Source organism: Rhincodon typus, chromosome 24 (assembly GCF_021869965.1).
Source record: "Rhincodon typus isolate 14 chromosome 24, sRhiTyp1.1, whole genome shotgun sequence".
NCBI lineage: Eukaryota > Metazoa > Chordata > Chondrichthyes > Orectolobiformes > Rhincodontidae > Rhincodon > Rhincodon typus.
This window is the reverse complement of record NC_063355.1, coordinates 7,912,376-7,928,271: the sequence shown is the minus strand read 5'-3', so window position 1 is coordinate 7,928,271 and position 15,896 is coordinate 7,912,376. Positions and strand designations below refer to the sequence as shown.

Genomic DNA, 15,896 nt, shown 5'->3' with positions numbered 1-15,896 from the left:
AAATGGTTCGCGACTGGGAGGTGCAGTTGTTTGTTGCGAACCGAGCGCAGGTGTTCTGCAAAGCGGTCCCCGAGTCTCCGCTTGGTTTCCCCGATGTAGAGGAAGCCACACCGGGTACAACGGATGCAGTATACCACATTGGCAGATGTGCAGGTGAACATCTGCTTGATGTGGAAAGTCGTCTTGGGGCCTGGGATGGGGGTGAGGGAGGAGGTATGGGGGCAGGTGTAGCACTTCCTGCGGTTGCAGGGAAAAGTGCCGGGTGTGGTGGAGCTGGAGGGGAGTGTGGAGCGGACAAGGGAGTCACGGAGAGAGTTGTCCCTCCGGAAAGCAGATAAGGGTGGGGAGGGAAAGATGTCTTTGGTGGTGGGGTCGGATTGCAGATGGCGGAAGTGTCGGAGGATGATGCGTTGGATCCGGACGTTGGTGGGGTGGTACGTGAGGACGAGGGGGATTCTTTTTTGGTTTTTATTGCGTGGACGGGGTGTGAGGGATGAGGTGCGGGAGATGTGGGAGACACGGTTGAGGGCGTTCTCGACCACCGAGGAGGGGAAGTTACGGTCCTTGAAAAACGAGGACAACTGAGATGTACGGGAGTGGAATGCCTCTTCCTGGGAGCAGATGCGGCGGAGGCGAAGGAATTGGGAATAGGGGATAGCATTTTTGCAGGAAGGTGGGTGGGAGGAGGAGTATTCTAGGTAGCTGTGGGAGTCGGTGGGCTTGAAATGAATATCGGTTTCGAGGTGGTTGCCCGATATGGAGACAGAGAGGTCCAGGAAGGGGAGAGAGGTGTTAGAGATGGTCCTGGTAAATTTAAGGTTGGGGTGGAAGGTGTTAGTGAAGTGTATGAACTGTTCGAGCTCCTCGTGGGAGCACGAGGCGGCACCGATACAGTCATCAATGTAACGGAGGAAGAGGTGGGGTTTAGGGCCGGTGTAGGTACGGAAGAGGGATTGTTCCACGTAACCTACAAAGAGGCAGGCGTAGCTTGGGCCCATGCGGGTACCCATGGCTACCCCCTTTGTCTGTAGGAAGTGGGAGGAATTGAAAGAGAAGTTGTTGAGTGTGAGGACGAGTTCGGCTAAGCGGATGAGGGTGTCAGTGGAGGGGGACTGGTCGGGCCTGCGGGACAGGAAGAAGCGGAGGGCCTTAAGGCCGTCTGCATGGGGAATGCAGGTGTAGAGGGACTGGACGTCCATGGTAAAGATGAGGTGTTGGGGACCGGGGAATTGGAAGTTCTGGAGGAGGTGGAGGGCGTGGGTGGTGTCACGGACATAGGTAGGGAGTTCCTGGACCAAGGGGGAGAAAATGGAGTCGAGATAGTTGGAGATCAGTTCGGTGGGGCAGGAGCAGGCGGAGACAATGGGTCGACCAGGGCATTCAGGTTTGTGGATTTTGGGAAGGAGATAGAAGCGGGCAGTGCGAGGTTGGGGAACGATGAGTTTGGAGGCCGTGGGTGGGAGGTCACCTGAGGTGATGAGGTTGTGGATGGTTTGCGAGATGATGGTTTGGTGCTCAGGGGTGGGGTCATGATCAAGGGGGCGGTAGGAGGAGGTGTCGGAGAGTTGGCGTCCAGCCTCGGCGATGTAGAGGTCAGTGCGCCATACTACAACTGCACCTCCCTTGTCCGCGGGTTTTATGGTGAGGTTGGGATTGGAGCGGAGGGCTGCACGTTCTGCGGGGGAGAGGTTGGAGTGGGTGAGAGGGGTGGAGAGGTTGAGGCGATTGATGTCTCGACGGCAGTTGGAGATGAAGAGGTCTCTTACATCTGCCTTGTCAAATCCTTCCAGAATCTTGTATGTTTCAATAAGCTCAATATTCCAATGAGCACAGGCCCAAATGACGGTGTCCTTACAAGACAGTCCCTCCATATCTGGTATCAGCATAGTGAAACCTTCACTTGACTGCCTCCAATGCAAGTGTAACTTACCTTAGATAAAAAGGTCCAATGTTCACAAGATTTCAGCTGTAGTCTGACCAGTGCTTTGTACAGTTTTAGCAAACCCTGCGTACTTTTTTATTTCTTTTCCTCTGTAATAAAAGCCAGCATCCTGTTTACTTTTCCATTACCCACTGAACTTGGATGCAAGCTTTTTGTGATTCATGGATGAGGACTGCCAAATCGCTGTGTTTTGTGGCTTTCTGAAGATTTTCTCCATTTGCTTAATATTAAGTTCTATCATGAAGGTGAACACCAAGTATTTATTTGACTCCTGCCATTTCCTGCTTCTCCATTATCATTTCTGAAGCCTCATTCTCTGCGTTCACGTTGGCTTCTCTCTTTTTTTATATATTTAGAGACACTCTTGTCCTTCTGTTCACCCTCAGTTTATTTCTGTCCTCTTATTTTTAAGATCCTTTTTGGCTTTAAAACTTTCCCAATTCTCTGGCTTACCACTAATCTTTGCCAATTGTATGTTTTTTTTTCTTTCAGTCTGATGCTACACTTAACTTCCCTGGTTAACCATGGTTAGCTTCTTCCCTCCTTAGAATCCTTCTCACTCACTGGAATATGTCTTTTCTGTGAGCCATGCACTATTTTCTGAAACATCTGCCTTTGATCCTGAACTGTTTTTGCTATGAAACTCCTTTCCCAGTCTACTCTAGCCAACCCTGCTCTCATTCCTTTCAAATTACCCTTATTTAAAGATTGTTTTTGACCCAAGTTGCTCCCTCTTAAACGGAATACTCAATTCTATCATGTTACGGTCACTGTTTCCAAGGAGATCTTTTACCCTGAAATCCTTTATTAAGCCTGCCTCTTTCCACTTCACTAGATCCAAAATAGCCTTTATCCACAATATATTGTTCTAGGAACTATCCCAAATATACTGTATACGTTATTTCACATGGCTTCCTCTACCAATCTGACTAACCCAATCTATATGAAGATTAAATTCATATGATTAATGTACTGCCTTTGTTAAATGCCCTCATTACCTCCTTATTTATATTTTGCCCCACCAAAAAGCTACTGTTAGGGGCCTATAGACAACAATTAATAGGGAGTTCCTGTGTTTTTCATTTGTTACCTCAAACCATCTGGAGTCAAGATCATTTCTTGCTATTGTACTTACTGTCCCTTACCAACAATGCTACCTCACCAATATGTCCTTTTCAAAAAAAATGACATATCCCTAAATATTTGGTTCCCAGATCTGATCTCCTTCAAACCATGTCTTTGTAACTTATATAAGATCACATCCATTAACCTGTATTTGTGCCGCTCATTCATTTATTTTGTTCTGAATACACATTGAAGTAAAGAGCCTTAATTTTGCCTTATACCATTGTTTCCCCTTTTGACCCTATTTATTGTTGTTTATCTATGTCAGTCCCTTTCATCCTTTCCTGACCCACTGAGGTTTGTTATTCAAATAGCTGCCCTGGAATTCTACCATATCATCTTACTTTGTAATTCTACACTTCCATCTCCCAAACCCTCCCCATCTAGTTAGTTTAAAGCCCAATCTACAGTCTTAATTATGTGATTTGCCAGGACACTGGTTTCAGCACAGTTCAAGTGAAACCCATCCCACAAAAATAGCTCCCTTTCACCCCACTGATGCCAGTGCCCCACAAACTGAAAGCCATTCCACTCTCACTAATCTTTGAGCCACACATTTAACTCTGACTTTATTTACCCTATATTAGTTTACCTGTGGCTGACGTGGTAATCCAGAAATTATTTGAGGTTCTTCTTTTGAATTTAGCTCCTAAATATTCAACGTCTTTCCCAAAGCCTCTGTTCCAGTCTTACCAATGACATTGGTACTAACATGGACAACGACTACTGGATCTCTCCCCTCCTTCTCCCAGTTCTTCTTCTGCCCCGAGGAGATGTCATCGTCCCTGGCACCAGACAGGCAACACAGCCTTCAGGATTCCTATTCACAGTTGCATATAACAGTATCTACCCTCCTAATTATACTGTCCCTTACAACAACCACATTCGCATTGAACTGAATTGAATAACTTATTGTCACGTGTATTCAATGTAATACAGTGCAAAGTATGTATCTTCGCCGTACATACATGGGGCCATTCATCTTAACTTAGAATAAGATAACAAAACAAAACGACAGTCCAACTATCGTTTCCACTGCTGCAGTCCCGCTCTGGGCTTTCCAGCCCTCGCCATACCTCCGCCAGAGTCTCGCTCTGGGCTGCCTCACCAGCCCACTCTTGATCCGCTGACGCTGGACACAACCCGCGCATTCAGCTCCAGCCAAGTGGTTCCCGGTTGCGACCCAGCTCCTTAAGGAAGGTAGTTAAAGGGGGATAGAATTACTACGGAGGGGGGACAAAGGAAGAGAAATTCCTATTTCCTCTCCCTACTTGAATGACTCTCTGTACCAAGTTGCCATAATCGTTTTCTCTATAGTCCCCAGTCTTGTCTGCGCAACTTGCAAGAACCTTGTAACCGCGAGACAACCACAAGGACCGAGGCTCCTCAGTTTTAACCTCCTGGATACTCACACCTGTCTGTTTCTCCCTCTCCACATGCAGCCGGACTCAAGCACTTTTATTGATGTTTTGTTTGTGTACCTTCACAGTTACAGGGACCGAACGAAGAACGTCCCCTATCCGCCGCCACCCTCCTCCATCATCCTTGTGGGTTGAACCGGTCCCGCTGCTGCCGTGGAAACACTACAAATCCCATCGTGCATCGCGGGCGGCAGTGACCCGCTGCTATTGGTCGATTAGGGGCGGTTGTGTGGGGCACGTGGAGTGGCGCTGACCAATTGGAAAGCAGTACGGCCCGCCGTGGCGGGGCCTGCTGTTATAGGAGATGGTCCGAGGACTTCTCAGGTATGGAGTCGGCAACTAGTGGATAAGATTGAATTATATTTCCCGGAGCGTGTGTGCGCTGGGGCCCGGCTTCTCTTAAAAGGGAAGGCGGCAGATTCTGTGGGCGGGTGCTGTGAGCTCAGTGACCCGGGCACGGTAGTGTGCGGGTGAAATGTTGGCGGCGAGGCTGAAGCTGTTAGGCCTCTACTCCATGTTATCCGCTATATTAATGGACTTTCCTCTGCCAGTAGTACATTGAATTAGCCGCAAAGAGACAGGCCATTCCTGCCCCACAGAAAGATGGGGCAGCTGGCTAGATTCTAGTTTTAGCAGCTTCAACTTCTATAACATCACTGCTTAAACCTCCGCCTCAGCGCTGGAATACTTCAGGAAACACGTACAGACCTTAAAAGGGGAGTAGAGTTAATTTGTCAGGATTTTTAACAAGCCTGGGAGGTTTCAATTTTGTGAAGGTGGGACTGTCCCGAAATTGGGGGTAGTCATCGCAGGACTGAAGAGTGTCGTACTTTAATGCATGTAGTTTATGAAACACGTTAAATGAGTTTGTGCAGCTTGAACTGAAAACAACAAATGCTGGAAATCACACGGGATCAGAGAGCAAGCTAACCCTTTGAGTCTAGATGACTCTTCATCAGAGCTGATTGACGGGTATGATGTACGTATCCCAGAGATGTGGGCTGGAGCCAAATTATCTAAGGATACACGTCCTGTAAAAGGACAGACAAGTGGACAGAGAGTGCAGTGTTGCTTTGTCGATAAGATATGATGTGGGGAAGAAAAATAAATCGGGAGATAGAAAAGGCATGTAAGAAAGGGACTATTGCAATAATCGTGGGGGACTTCAATACACAAATGAACTGGTAAAATCAGGTTGGTAATGGATCTCAAAAGCAGGAATTTGTGGAATTTACACAAGTTTTGTTTTTGGAGTAGTTTGTGGTAGAGTGTGCTTGGGAGCAAGCAATTCTGGATTTAGTGATGTGTAATGAAGCAGACTTGATTAAGGTGTTGAAGGAGAAGAGAGAGACTACACCCCAAGTTCAGGGAGGGTCTCAGAGGACTGGAAAGTGCCTAATATAACATATGCACGTATACACACACACGCACACAAAGGAAGGGAGGCAGAAAACAGGAAACTATAGGCCAGTTAGCTTGACCTCAGTCGTTGGTGAGAGTTTAGAGTCTGTTATTAAGTTTGAGATTGCGGAGTACTTGGAAATGCATTGTTAAAATAGGGCAGAGTCAGCATAGCTTCATCGAGGGGAGGTCACACCTGTCAAATCTGTTAGACTTCTTTGAGGACGTAACAAGAACGTTAGACAAACGAGAGTTGGTGGGTGTGATCTGTTTGGATTTCCAAAAGGTCTTTGACAAGGTGCCGCACGGGAGGCTGCTAAATAAGACGAGCCCATGGTGTTAGGGGCAAGGTACTGGCATGGATTAGCTGAAGAGGGGAGGAATGAAGCAATCTTTTTCAGGATTGCAGCCAGTGACCAATGGAATTCCACAGGGATCAGTATTGAGACCACAACAATTCATGTTATACATTAATGATCTCGATGAAGGAACTGAGGGCAATGTCGCTAAGTTTGCAGTTGACACACAGGTGGAGGGGCAGGTAGTGTCGAGGAAGTGGGGAGGCTGCAGAAAATCTTGGACACGCTAGGCGAGTGAGCAACGAAATTGCAAAGTGTGAAGTTATTTATTTTGGTAGGAAGAATAGGGAAAAACTTTGGAAGTCTGAAACACAAAAGGATGTAGGTGTCCTAGTTCAGGATTCTCTTAAAGTTAACATGCAAGTTTATTTGGTAGTCAGGATGGAAAATGTAATGTCAGCATTCATTTCAACAGGGCTAGAAAATAAGAGCAGAGATGTGCTGCCAAGGCTGTTTAAGGCTCTGGTCAGACATTTGGAATACTGTGAGCGGTTTCGGGCATCATATCTAAGGGAAGATGTGTTGATGTTGGACGGAGTCCGGAGGAGGTTTACGAGAATGATCCAAGGTATGAAGAGTTTCATATAACGAGCAGTTGAGGACTGTGGGTCTGTACTCAATGGAGTTTAGAAGGATTATGTGGGATCTGATTAAAACTTACAGGATACTGAGGGGCCTAGATAGAGTGGACTTGGAGATGATGTTTCCAATAATAGGAGAGACAACTCCTTTACGACCTGAGATGAGGAGAAATAGCTCCAGCCAGAGGGTGTTGACTCTGTGGAACTCATTGCTGCAGAGGGATATGGAGGCCAAGTCGTTGAGTGCATTTAAGACCGAGATAGATGGATAGATAGATTCTTGATTAATAAGGGTTCAAGAATAATGGGAAGAAGGCAGGAGAACAGGATTAAGAAGCATCAGCCTTGATGGGTGGCTCAGTGGTTAGCACTGCCACCTCACGCCGCCAGGGACCCTGGTTAGATTCCACCCTTGAATGACTCTCTGTGTGGACTTTGCACATTCTCCCTGTGTCTGTGTGGGTTTCCTCCGGGTGCTCCCATTTCCTGTCACAAAGATGTGCGTGTTAAGTGGATTGGCCATGCTAAATTGCCCATAGTGTCCAGGCATATGCAGGCTAAGTGAATTAGCCATGGGAAATGCAGAATTACAGGGATAGGGTAGGTAGGTGGGTCTGGGTGGGATGCTCCTTGGAGGGTCGGTGTGGACGCGATGGGCTGAATGGTCTTTCCCACAGGGATTCTTTATAAGGATTCTATGATCGAATGGTGGAGCAGACTTGATGGGCTGAATTGCTTAATTCTGTTCCTGTATCATATACGTGCACCTTGGAACAGAATTCAGAAGGTAACCTTTTGGAGGTTTTCAAAATTGCTGAAGGGAAAAAGCACAGTTCTGTCAAGTGGGTCAATAACCGGAGGTCCTTGACTAGGCTAAAAGAAATTTGTTTTCCCTTGGCATATTCCAGTTTCCAGCATCTTTATCAGGGAAGGTGATTATGAGCTAATTTTATACATAATTTTTGAGGATGTTGCACATTCTCCGTGAGAATGAGCTTGCAGGATTATAGACAAACATGTAGTGGCAGAACAGGCCAAATGACTGCCTGTACTGCACATTGCAGCAAATCTATAAATATTGCATATGTGTCAACTGTTCGACATTGGTATTTCATCATTGCACAAGTCTTCTCCGAATTTTTGCCTCTTCTCACTTTATCCTGTCAATTCCCTTCTAGCACTGATCTGTGAGACAACAGTTAGAACTTTATATTAGTCTATTGTACTGCCTTTGTTCACTAGCCATCCTTAATATGTTCTATTACCAGCACTGGACATTTCTCTTGAACCTTTTCTTATGATAGATTATTGAAGGCCTCTTTAGGTGCTGTGTATATTGACCGGTAATTTGCAGGACTTTGGATGGAAAATTGTCCGCATTTGCTCTTGTCATCTGTCTGATTATGACTGCAACTTTAAGAATTGGTGCAGATTGACACAGAAATCCAAATAATGCAGTCTGTTATTCATTGCTCAATCAGAAGCTACACTGAAAATTAGTCTCCCCACCCCACTGAGCCAACAATTGGCAAAATCAGTTAATGTGGCAAATGCATTACTCTTCTGCTCTCAAAACTGTTTTAAGAAAAAAAAAGTTGAGTTATGTTCAGTGAGCACTGGGTTTTTAACAATTATCTGAATAATAACTGCCACTAACTAATTGATCTATGAAAATAATGTTAGATGACTCATTAATTACTAGAATTTCTACATTTTATTTCGGTTTTCCATGACACATCAGTTTCTGAGTTTGCCCAATCTTTTACTTTGCTCTATGTAAAACCTTTTTAAATGTGTTTTGAGGATTAGTACTTTTATTGCCTGGTTAGTTGTCAGAATTCTTTAATGTGATTGCTCTGATAGCTTGATGATATCACTACAGTTCAGCACCAGAAATCCCCACTAAACAACAATTCATTCAAATGCACATTACAAGTTTACGCCACAGCGATCCTTTCTTCAAGAGTAACAACATGCATTCTTTTTTCACCACTGACTACTGAATCTCGGCCCTTAAATCCACTGCATTCCCCTTGACTATTCTTTATTTCTTAAAAGGATTCCTTTTTGAAATCCATCCTGACTTTTGAATCGTATTTTCAATCTGTAGATATTTTGTTACCTAATCTTTCAGTATTGATTCTACACTCATCTCATCTACCTTGTTAGGCAGACTCTCAGAAACAAAGTTGACCTGCTTCCACTCTGGTTCACTGAGTTCTGTGTGATCAGTCTGAAGTGTGATGTGCGGACTTGACCATGTGCAGGACGGGCAGTCAGTTAGGTAAGGTGGCAGGTTTGCAATGCAGAGTGATGCCAATAGCACAGGTTCAATTCCCACACTGGCAGAGGTCACCATGAGGGTCTCACTTTCTCAACCTCACTCCTCGCCTGACACGAGATGACCCTCAGGTTAACCTCATCATTAGTCATCTCTAATTAGAGAACAGCCCTATGGTCCTCTGGACAATAGCAACTCTGTTGAAGGGTGTGATAGATGACTTATTGGTCAGATTCAAGTGATCCCCAAATATCTCAACTTCACCTTCATTTGTTCCTGATGAAGTCTCTCAATCTTATTGGTGTCTTCCAGAACTTATATTTCTATTTTGTTTGGTCACAAGTCAAGGATTTTGATGAGTCAGTGGGAATCAAAGATCTATTCTACCACTGATAACGTAACTGGTCACAATTGAAAAGAATATGTTGAGGGTTTAAAAGTGTGAATTCAGTTACTAGACTAGTTAGCCTGAAGTCCACAACACAAGCTTTTCAAAGTGTCACTTGGCTGTACTCTGGTTAGATGTGATTGTGCAATTCTGCTAAGACTCACAGGTGTATTCCTGTACTTCAGCACATGTCACAATGAAATCTAATTCTAATTCCTAGTGAGAGCTTGGGCTCCATTGATAACACACTGGCAAAGTCAGAAAATTGTGACTTTAAGCTTCTATGAACTTGACACAAACTGGGTTGACATTTTAGAGTACTACTGTTGTTTGCTAATGGTCTTGTGGTGTGCTTTGGGGCATTTTCATACTTGAACTTGGGGGACTTTAACTTTCCAAATATTGACTGGAAACGCTATAGTTCGAGTACTTCAGATGGGTCAGTTTTTGTCCAATGTGTGCAGGAGGGTTTCCTGACACAGTATGTAGATAGGCCAACAAGAGGCGAGGCCACATTGGATTTGGTACTGGGTAATGAACCAGGCCAGGTGTCAGATTTGGAGGTAGGAGAGCACTTTGGTGATAGTGACCACAATTCGGTTATGTTTACTTTAGCAATGGAAAGGGATCGGTATATAAAGCAGGGCAAGAGTTATAGCTGGGGGAAAGGCAATTATGAGGCGATGAGGCAAGATTTAGGATGGAGAAGGAAACTGCAGGGGCTGGGCACAATTGAAATGTGGAGCTTGTTCAAGCAACAGCTACTGCGTGTCCTTGAGAAGTATGTACCTGTCAGGCAGGGAGGAAGTGGTTGAGCGAGGGAACCGTGGTTTACTAAAGAAGTTGAATCTCTTGTCAAGAGGAAGAAGGAGGCTTATGTAGAGATGAGGCGTGAAGGCTCAGTGAGGGCGCTTGAGAGTTACAAGTTAGCCAGGAAGGACCTAAAGAGAGAGCTAAGAAGAGCCAGGAGGGGACATGAGAAGTCTTTAGCAGGTAGGATCAAGGAAAACCCTAAAGCTTTCTATAGGTATGTCAGGAATAAAAGAATGACTAGAGTAAGATTGGGGCCGGTCAAGAACAGTAGTGGGAAGTTGTGCGTGGAGTCCGAAGAGATAGGAGAGGTGCTAAATGAATATTTTTCGTCAGTATTCACACAGGAAAAAGACAATGTAGTCGAGGAGAATACTGAGATACAGTCTATTAGACTAGACGGGATTGAGGTTCATAAGGAGGAGGTGTTAGCAATTCTGGAAGGTGTGAAAATAGATAAGTCCCCTGGGCCGGATGGGATTTATCCAAGGATTCTCTGGAAAGCTAGAGAGGAGATTGCAGAGCCTTTGGCTTTGATCTTTATGTCGTCATTGTCTTCAGGAATTGTGCCAGAAGACTGGAGACTAGCAAATGTCCCCTTGTTCAAGAAGGGGAGTAGAGACAACCCTGGTAATTATAGACCAGTGAGCCTTACTTCGGTTGTGGGTAAAGTGTTGGAAAGGATTATAAGAGATAGGATTTATAATCATCTAGAAAGGAATAATTTGATTAGGGATAGTCAACACGGTTTTGTGAAGGGTAGGTCGTGCCTCACAAACCTTATTGAGTTCTTCGAGAAGGTGACCAAACAGGTGGATGAGGGTAAAGCGGTTGATGTGGTGTATTTGGATTTCAGTAAAGCATTTGATAAGGTTCCCCATGGTAGGCTATTGCAGGAAATACGGAGGCATGGGATTGAGGGTGATTTAGCGGTTTGGATCAGAAATTGGCTAGCTGTAAGAAGACAGAGGGTGGTGGTTGATGGGAAATGTTCATCCTGGAGTTCACTTACTAGTGGTGTACCTCAAGGATCTGTTTTGGGGCCACTGCTGTTTGTCATTTTTATAAATGACCTGGATGAGGGCGTAGAAGGATGGGTTAGTAAATTTGCAGATGACACCAAAGTTGGTGGAGTTGTGGATAGTGCGGAAGGATGTTGCAGGTTACAGAGGGACATAGATAAGCTGCAGAGCTGGGCTGAGAGGTGGCAAATGGAGTTTAATGCGGAAAAGTGTGAGGTGATTCACTTTGGAAGGAGTAACAGGAATACAGAGTACTGGGCTAATGGTAAGATTCTTGGTAGTGTGGATGAGCAGAAAGATCTCGGTGTCCATGTGCATAGATCACTGAAAGTTGCCACCCAGGTTGATAGCGTTGTTAAGAAGGCGTACAGTATGTTAGGTTTTATTGGTAGAGGGATTGAGTTTCGGAGCCATGAGGTCATGTTGCAGCTGTACAAAACTCTGGTGCGGCCGCACTTGGAGTATTGCGTACAGTTCTGGTCACCGCATTATAGGAAGGATGTGGAAGCATTGGAAAGGGTGCAGAGGAGATTTACCAGGATGTTGCCTGGTATGGAGGGAAGGTCTTATGAGGAAAGGCTGAGGGTTTTGAGGCTGTTTTCGTTAGAGAGAAGAAGGTTAAGAGGTGACTTGATAGAGACATACAAGATGATCAGAGGATTAGATAGGGTGGACAGTGGGAGCCTTTTTCCTCGGATGGTGATGGCTAGCACGAGGGGACATAGCTTTAAATTGAGGGGTGATAGATATAGGACAGATGTCAGAGGTAGGTTCTTTACTCAGAGAGTAGTAAGGGCGTGGAATGCCCTGCCTGCAAAAATAGTAGACTTGCCCACTTTAAGGGCATTTAAATGGTCATTGGATAAACATATGGATGATAATGGAATAGTTTAGGTTAGATGGGCTTCAGATTGGTTTCACAGGTCGGCGCAACATCGAGGGCCGAAGGGCCTGTACTGCGCTGTAATGTTCTATGTTGATTGGTGCTTTATAATGCAAGTTGTTCTGCATTATCAGAAATGCCACCTATTTGATAAAGCAATATGTATTCCTAACATGTATCAAGGCAATGATCGTGAATGTTTAATCATATTTGGTGATGAATTTTTATTTTCACTTTCTGGGCAGAAATCCAGCAGAGTGGATCTAGTACATCATCTTTCATAGACCATGTTTTCATTCCATTAATTTTGAAGTTAAGAGTATAAATCTGTTGGAGGCAATTCAGAAGAGGTTCACTGGATTGATAGCTGAAATGGATTGCCTTCGGAGGAAAAGTTGGACAAACTGGACTTGTTTCCAATTGTTTAGAAGAGTGAGTGGTGACTTGATTGAAGTATCCTGAATGGTTATGATATGGTGGATCTGGAAAGGATGTTTTTTTAATGTGGTGAATCCAGAACTAGCGTCAACTGGTTACAAATTAGGGCTCCCCTTTTATGACAGACAAGAATTTTTTTCTGATGATTGTGTGACTTTGGACATTCGGCCTCAGAACAGATATGGGGGTCATTGAATATTTTTAAGGTTGATGTGGATAGATTCTAGATAGGCAGGGGAATCAAAGATAACAACCTTTGTTGGGTAAATGAGAGTGTGAAATTCAAAACAGCTGTATTAGTTAATGATCTTATTGAATGCAAAGCAGACTCAAGGGACTGAATGGCCTACCCCAATCCTATTTTGTATGTAGATGGGTCCTAATGAGAACTTGCAACTGCCAGGCAGAGAAGTTGAAAATGCATTTGTCTTGTCAAACCGAATTGGTTTGTATCTGTAAGGGAGGGAGGAATGCATGTTCATTGCTTTCCTTTGGAATAAGATGATCTCCTAGGGTCACTGCTAAGATCCAGTAGAACTAAGTTTGCATTGCTTGTGTCTAAGTTAGTTAAAACAGTTTAAGCAGAAATAGATATAGTTTTGTCATATTCCTAATGGCATTCAATGTTACAGTATTTTCCATGTCCTATAGTGCTGTCTGTTCTGTGACCTGCTTAGCAGAATCATAGAAGCTTACTTGACAGGAGGTCATGTGACCCTTTATGTCTGTGCTGCCTCTTTGAAAGGAACTCAGTTTAATCCATCCTTGGTTTTTCCTCATGACCCTGTAAGTTAGCCTTTTTTCATGTGCATATCCAGCTGGCCTTTTGTAGTATGTTACTCACCTTAACATACTATCGAATTGTCATTACATTGCTGGTTGTGGAAGTTGGCTGCATCAACTTTTCTACAACAGCGACTGTACTTAAAAATACCTTTAACTGATTATGAAATGCTTTGTGAAAACCTGAGTGGTTCAACAAGAAGTTAATGCAATCACAAGGGAAGTTAATCGATCAGAAGTCTGCAATTTGCTTAACATAAAACATGGGGGGGGATTCACTAGAATTTTCCTTTATCCTCTCTCTTTACTTCCTGATTCTGTTAAACTTAGCATGTACCTTTCATTCTTGAAGCCTTGCAAAATGCTTGTCAGCTATTCCTACAGAGATACAAAGGGAAACAGTTATTCTTGCAACTGCAAGTTACTTTTTGTAACGTGTTTTACTACACAACCATCGCCTACTATGATGTGATGCTTGGTTTTCCCGAGCAAGCACTTACCTGCAGTAGTCATTGGACGCAGAAAAGGTTGCAATAATGGGTCCCAGATTCTGGGTATGGCTGTTGCATCTGCAATTATCCCCTCCAGAGGACTGAGAAAAAAGATTGCTTCATGGTTTTCAGGTTTAATACATCATAAAAGTTTGGAGACTCATGTTGGATGTGGCTTTGCCAGTTTTTAATCCATTCTCTTCCCATTTTAAGGTTTTTCCAGAAATCATGGAAATTATTGAAAATACCAATCATTTCATGAGCCTGACTTTTACTATACAATTGTTCTTGTTTTCCTAAATATGCAGTGTAATTGTATGAGTGTCGGAGCCTTTTAGTGTCCCAACCGGTTTAATTGAAAAATCCTTTAGATTGTGAAAACTATGCAAAGCATGAAAACTGGTTTGCATGGCTAAAGAATTCAGAAACAATCACCAAGCCTTCTATGTAAATATGTTGCTGTTGAAAAGCATGTACTGCATTGTAGTAACAAGACTAGAGACTGAACGTAGTAACCTTGGCATTTGACAGTAATGTATCAAAAAGTTGCTGCTTCTAGCCCCGCTAGTAAATATGTGCACAGAATCTAGGCTGTCACTTCAGTACAATACAAATGGAGTGCTTTCCCTTGGGTATTATCTTTCAAGTGGACGTTTAAATTAAGATGCCTCTTAAACATTGACGCAATCAATTGAAGTCCCTAAATATAGAGAATAAACCTTTTTGCTCTTAATTCCTGTGGATCAGTTTCTAGGGATAGATAAATTATTGTGCTTTGTCATTATGCTTCTCTCTAATCTGAGGTTTAATAATGAAATGAATACCGGTCTGGATTTTTCAAATTCCTACTAATCGTAGTATGTTTTTTAAAACATCTTTGAACGGTCTTAGTAATGAAAAGGGCATATAACAAAAGGACGCATTTTGTTATGCAGTTACATTTTATTGCAAACCTATACAAATGTTCAGGCCATATTGAATTTTTTTGTAGAACAAAATGACTTGTATTTCATTTTATTTGTTCTTTCAGATCGGCTCCATCATGCCAGTTCCTTGCAGCAGCTGTGACAAGAAGCCAGCAGTCCTCAGGCGGCCCAAAACAGGCCACTCCCTTTGTAAAGAGTGCTTTTTCTGGGCCTTTGAAGAGGAGGTTCATCAGACAATTATATCTGCTGAGCTGTTCCAGAAGGGGGAGACTGTCGGGATTGGTGCTTCTGGTGGGAAAGACTCAACCGTTCTGGCTCATGTTCTAAAGGTCTTAAATGAGCGCTATAATTATGGGTTAAATCTGATGCTGCTCTCCGTGGATGAAGGAATCAGTGGTTATCGTGATGACTCTTTAGAGACAGTAAAGAGAAACCAGCAACAGTATGATCTGCCTCTTAAAATTGTTTCCTATGAAGAGCTGTATGGTTGGACAATGGATCAGATTGTAAAGAAAGTTGGTTTGAAAAATAACTGCACATTCTGTGGAGTCTTCAGACGGCAAGCTCTTGACCGAGGAGCTATGATGCTGAAGGTAGACAAGGTTTGCACAGGTAACACCGCATTGACTTCATTCATTTGGGCTCAAATTTATATGCATGGTACATTGACTTCTAAATGTCCACTAGGATCAATCTAATAGATGCACTGCGTCAGCCCATTTCATCTCCGTCCTAATGGGATTTTCAACAAATGTTCTATCACCATATTTGGGTGTCAATATCTTAGGATAGTTCACACTTTATATATTATAAAAGCTTTTTTTCCTTCCTCTGTGCTTAAGAAATTATAATTTTATTTATCTTGGATAATCTGAGTCCTTTATAAAGTGATCTGTTCTTTTCTGCATGGATCGTATTGTGTGTAGTACTAGGAACTGTTTCATAGAATCATAGAATCCCTACAGCATGAAAGAAGGCCATTCGGTCTGATGAGTCTGAACCAACTCTCTGAAGAGCAACCCACCCCGCTGCCTCCTCTTTCCCC

At 43.6% G+C, this 15,896-nt stretch overlaps 2 protein-coding genes across 5 annotated transcripts in view; one reads left to right on the top strand and one right to left on the bottom strand.

Moving 5' to 3' along the window:
- The window catches only part of sirt4 (sirtuin 4), a 16,563-nt gene extending 11,915 nt beyond the window's left edge, over window positions 1-4,648 (bottom strand). The window contains exon 1 of the mRNA XM_020528131.2: window positions 4,549-4,648. The gene's annotated coding sequence lies outside the window, so the exon portion shown is untranslated. The remainder of the gene's footprint in view (window positions 1-4,548) is intronic.
- The window catches only part of ctu1 (cytosolic thiouridylase subunit 1 homolog (S. pombe)), a 22,189-nt gene that overhangs the window by 2,823 nt on the left and 3,470 nt on the right, over window positions 1-15,896 (top strand). Inside the window, exons 2-4 of one of the 4 annotated variants that reach the window (XM_048611568.1) lie at window positions 4,557-4,812; window positions 6,664-6,816; window positions 14,956-15,463. In XM_048611568.1, the coding sequence (XP_048467525.1) occupies window positions 14,968-15,463 (496 nt within the window). In that variant the 5' untranslated portion in view covers window positions 4,557-4,812; window positions 6,664-6,816; window positions 14,956-14,967. Of the gene's footprint in view, window positions 1-4,541; window positions 4,813-6,663; window positions 6,817-9,028; window positions 9,114-14,955; window positions 15,464-15,896 lie in introns of those variants that run through there. The other 3 variants (XM_048611567.1, XM_048611569.1, XM_048611570.1) reach the window with 3 other exon arrangements.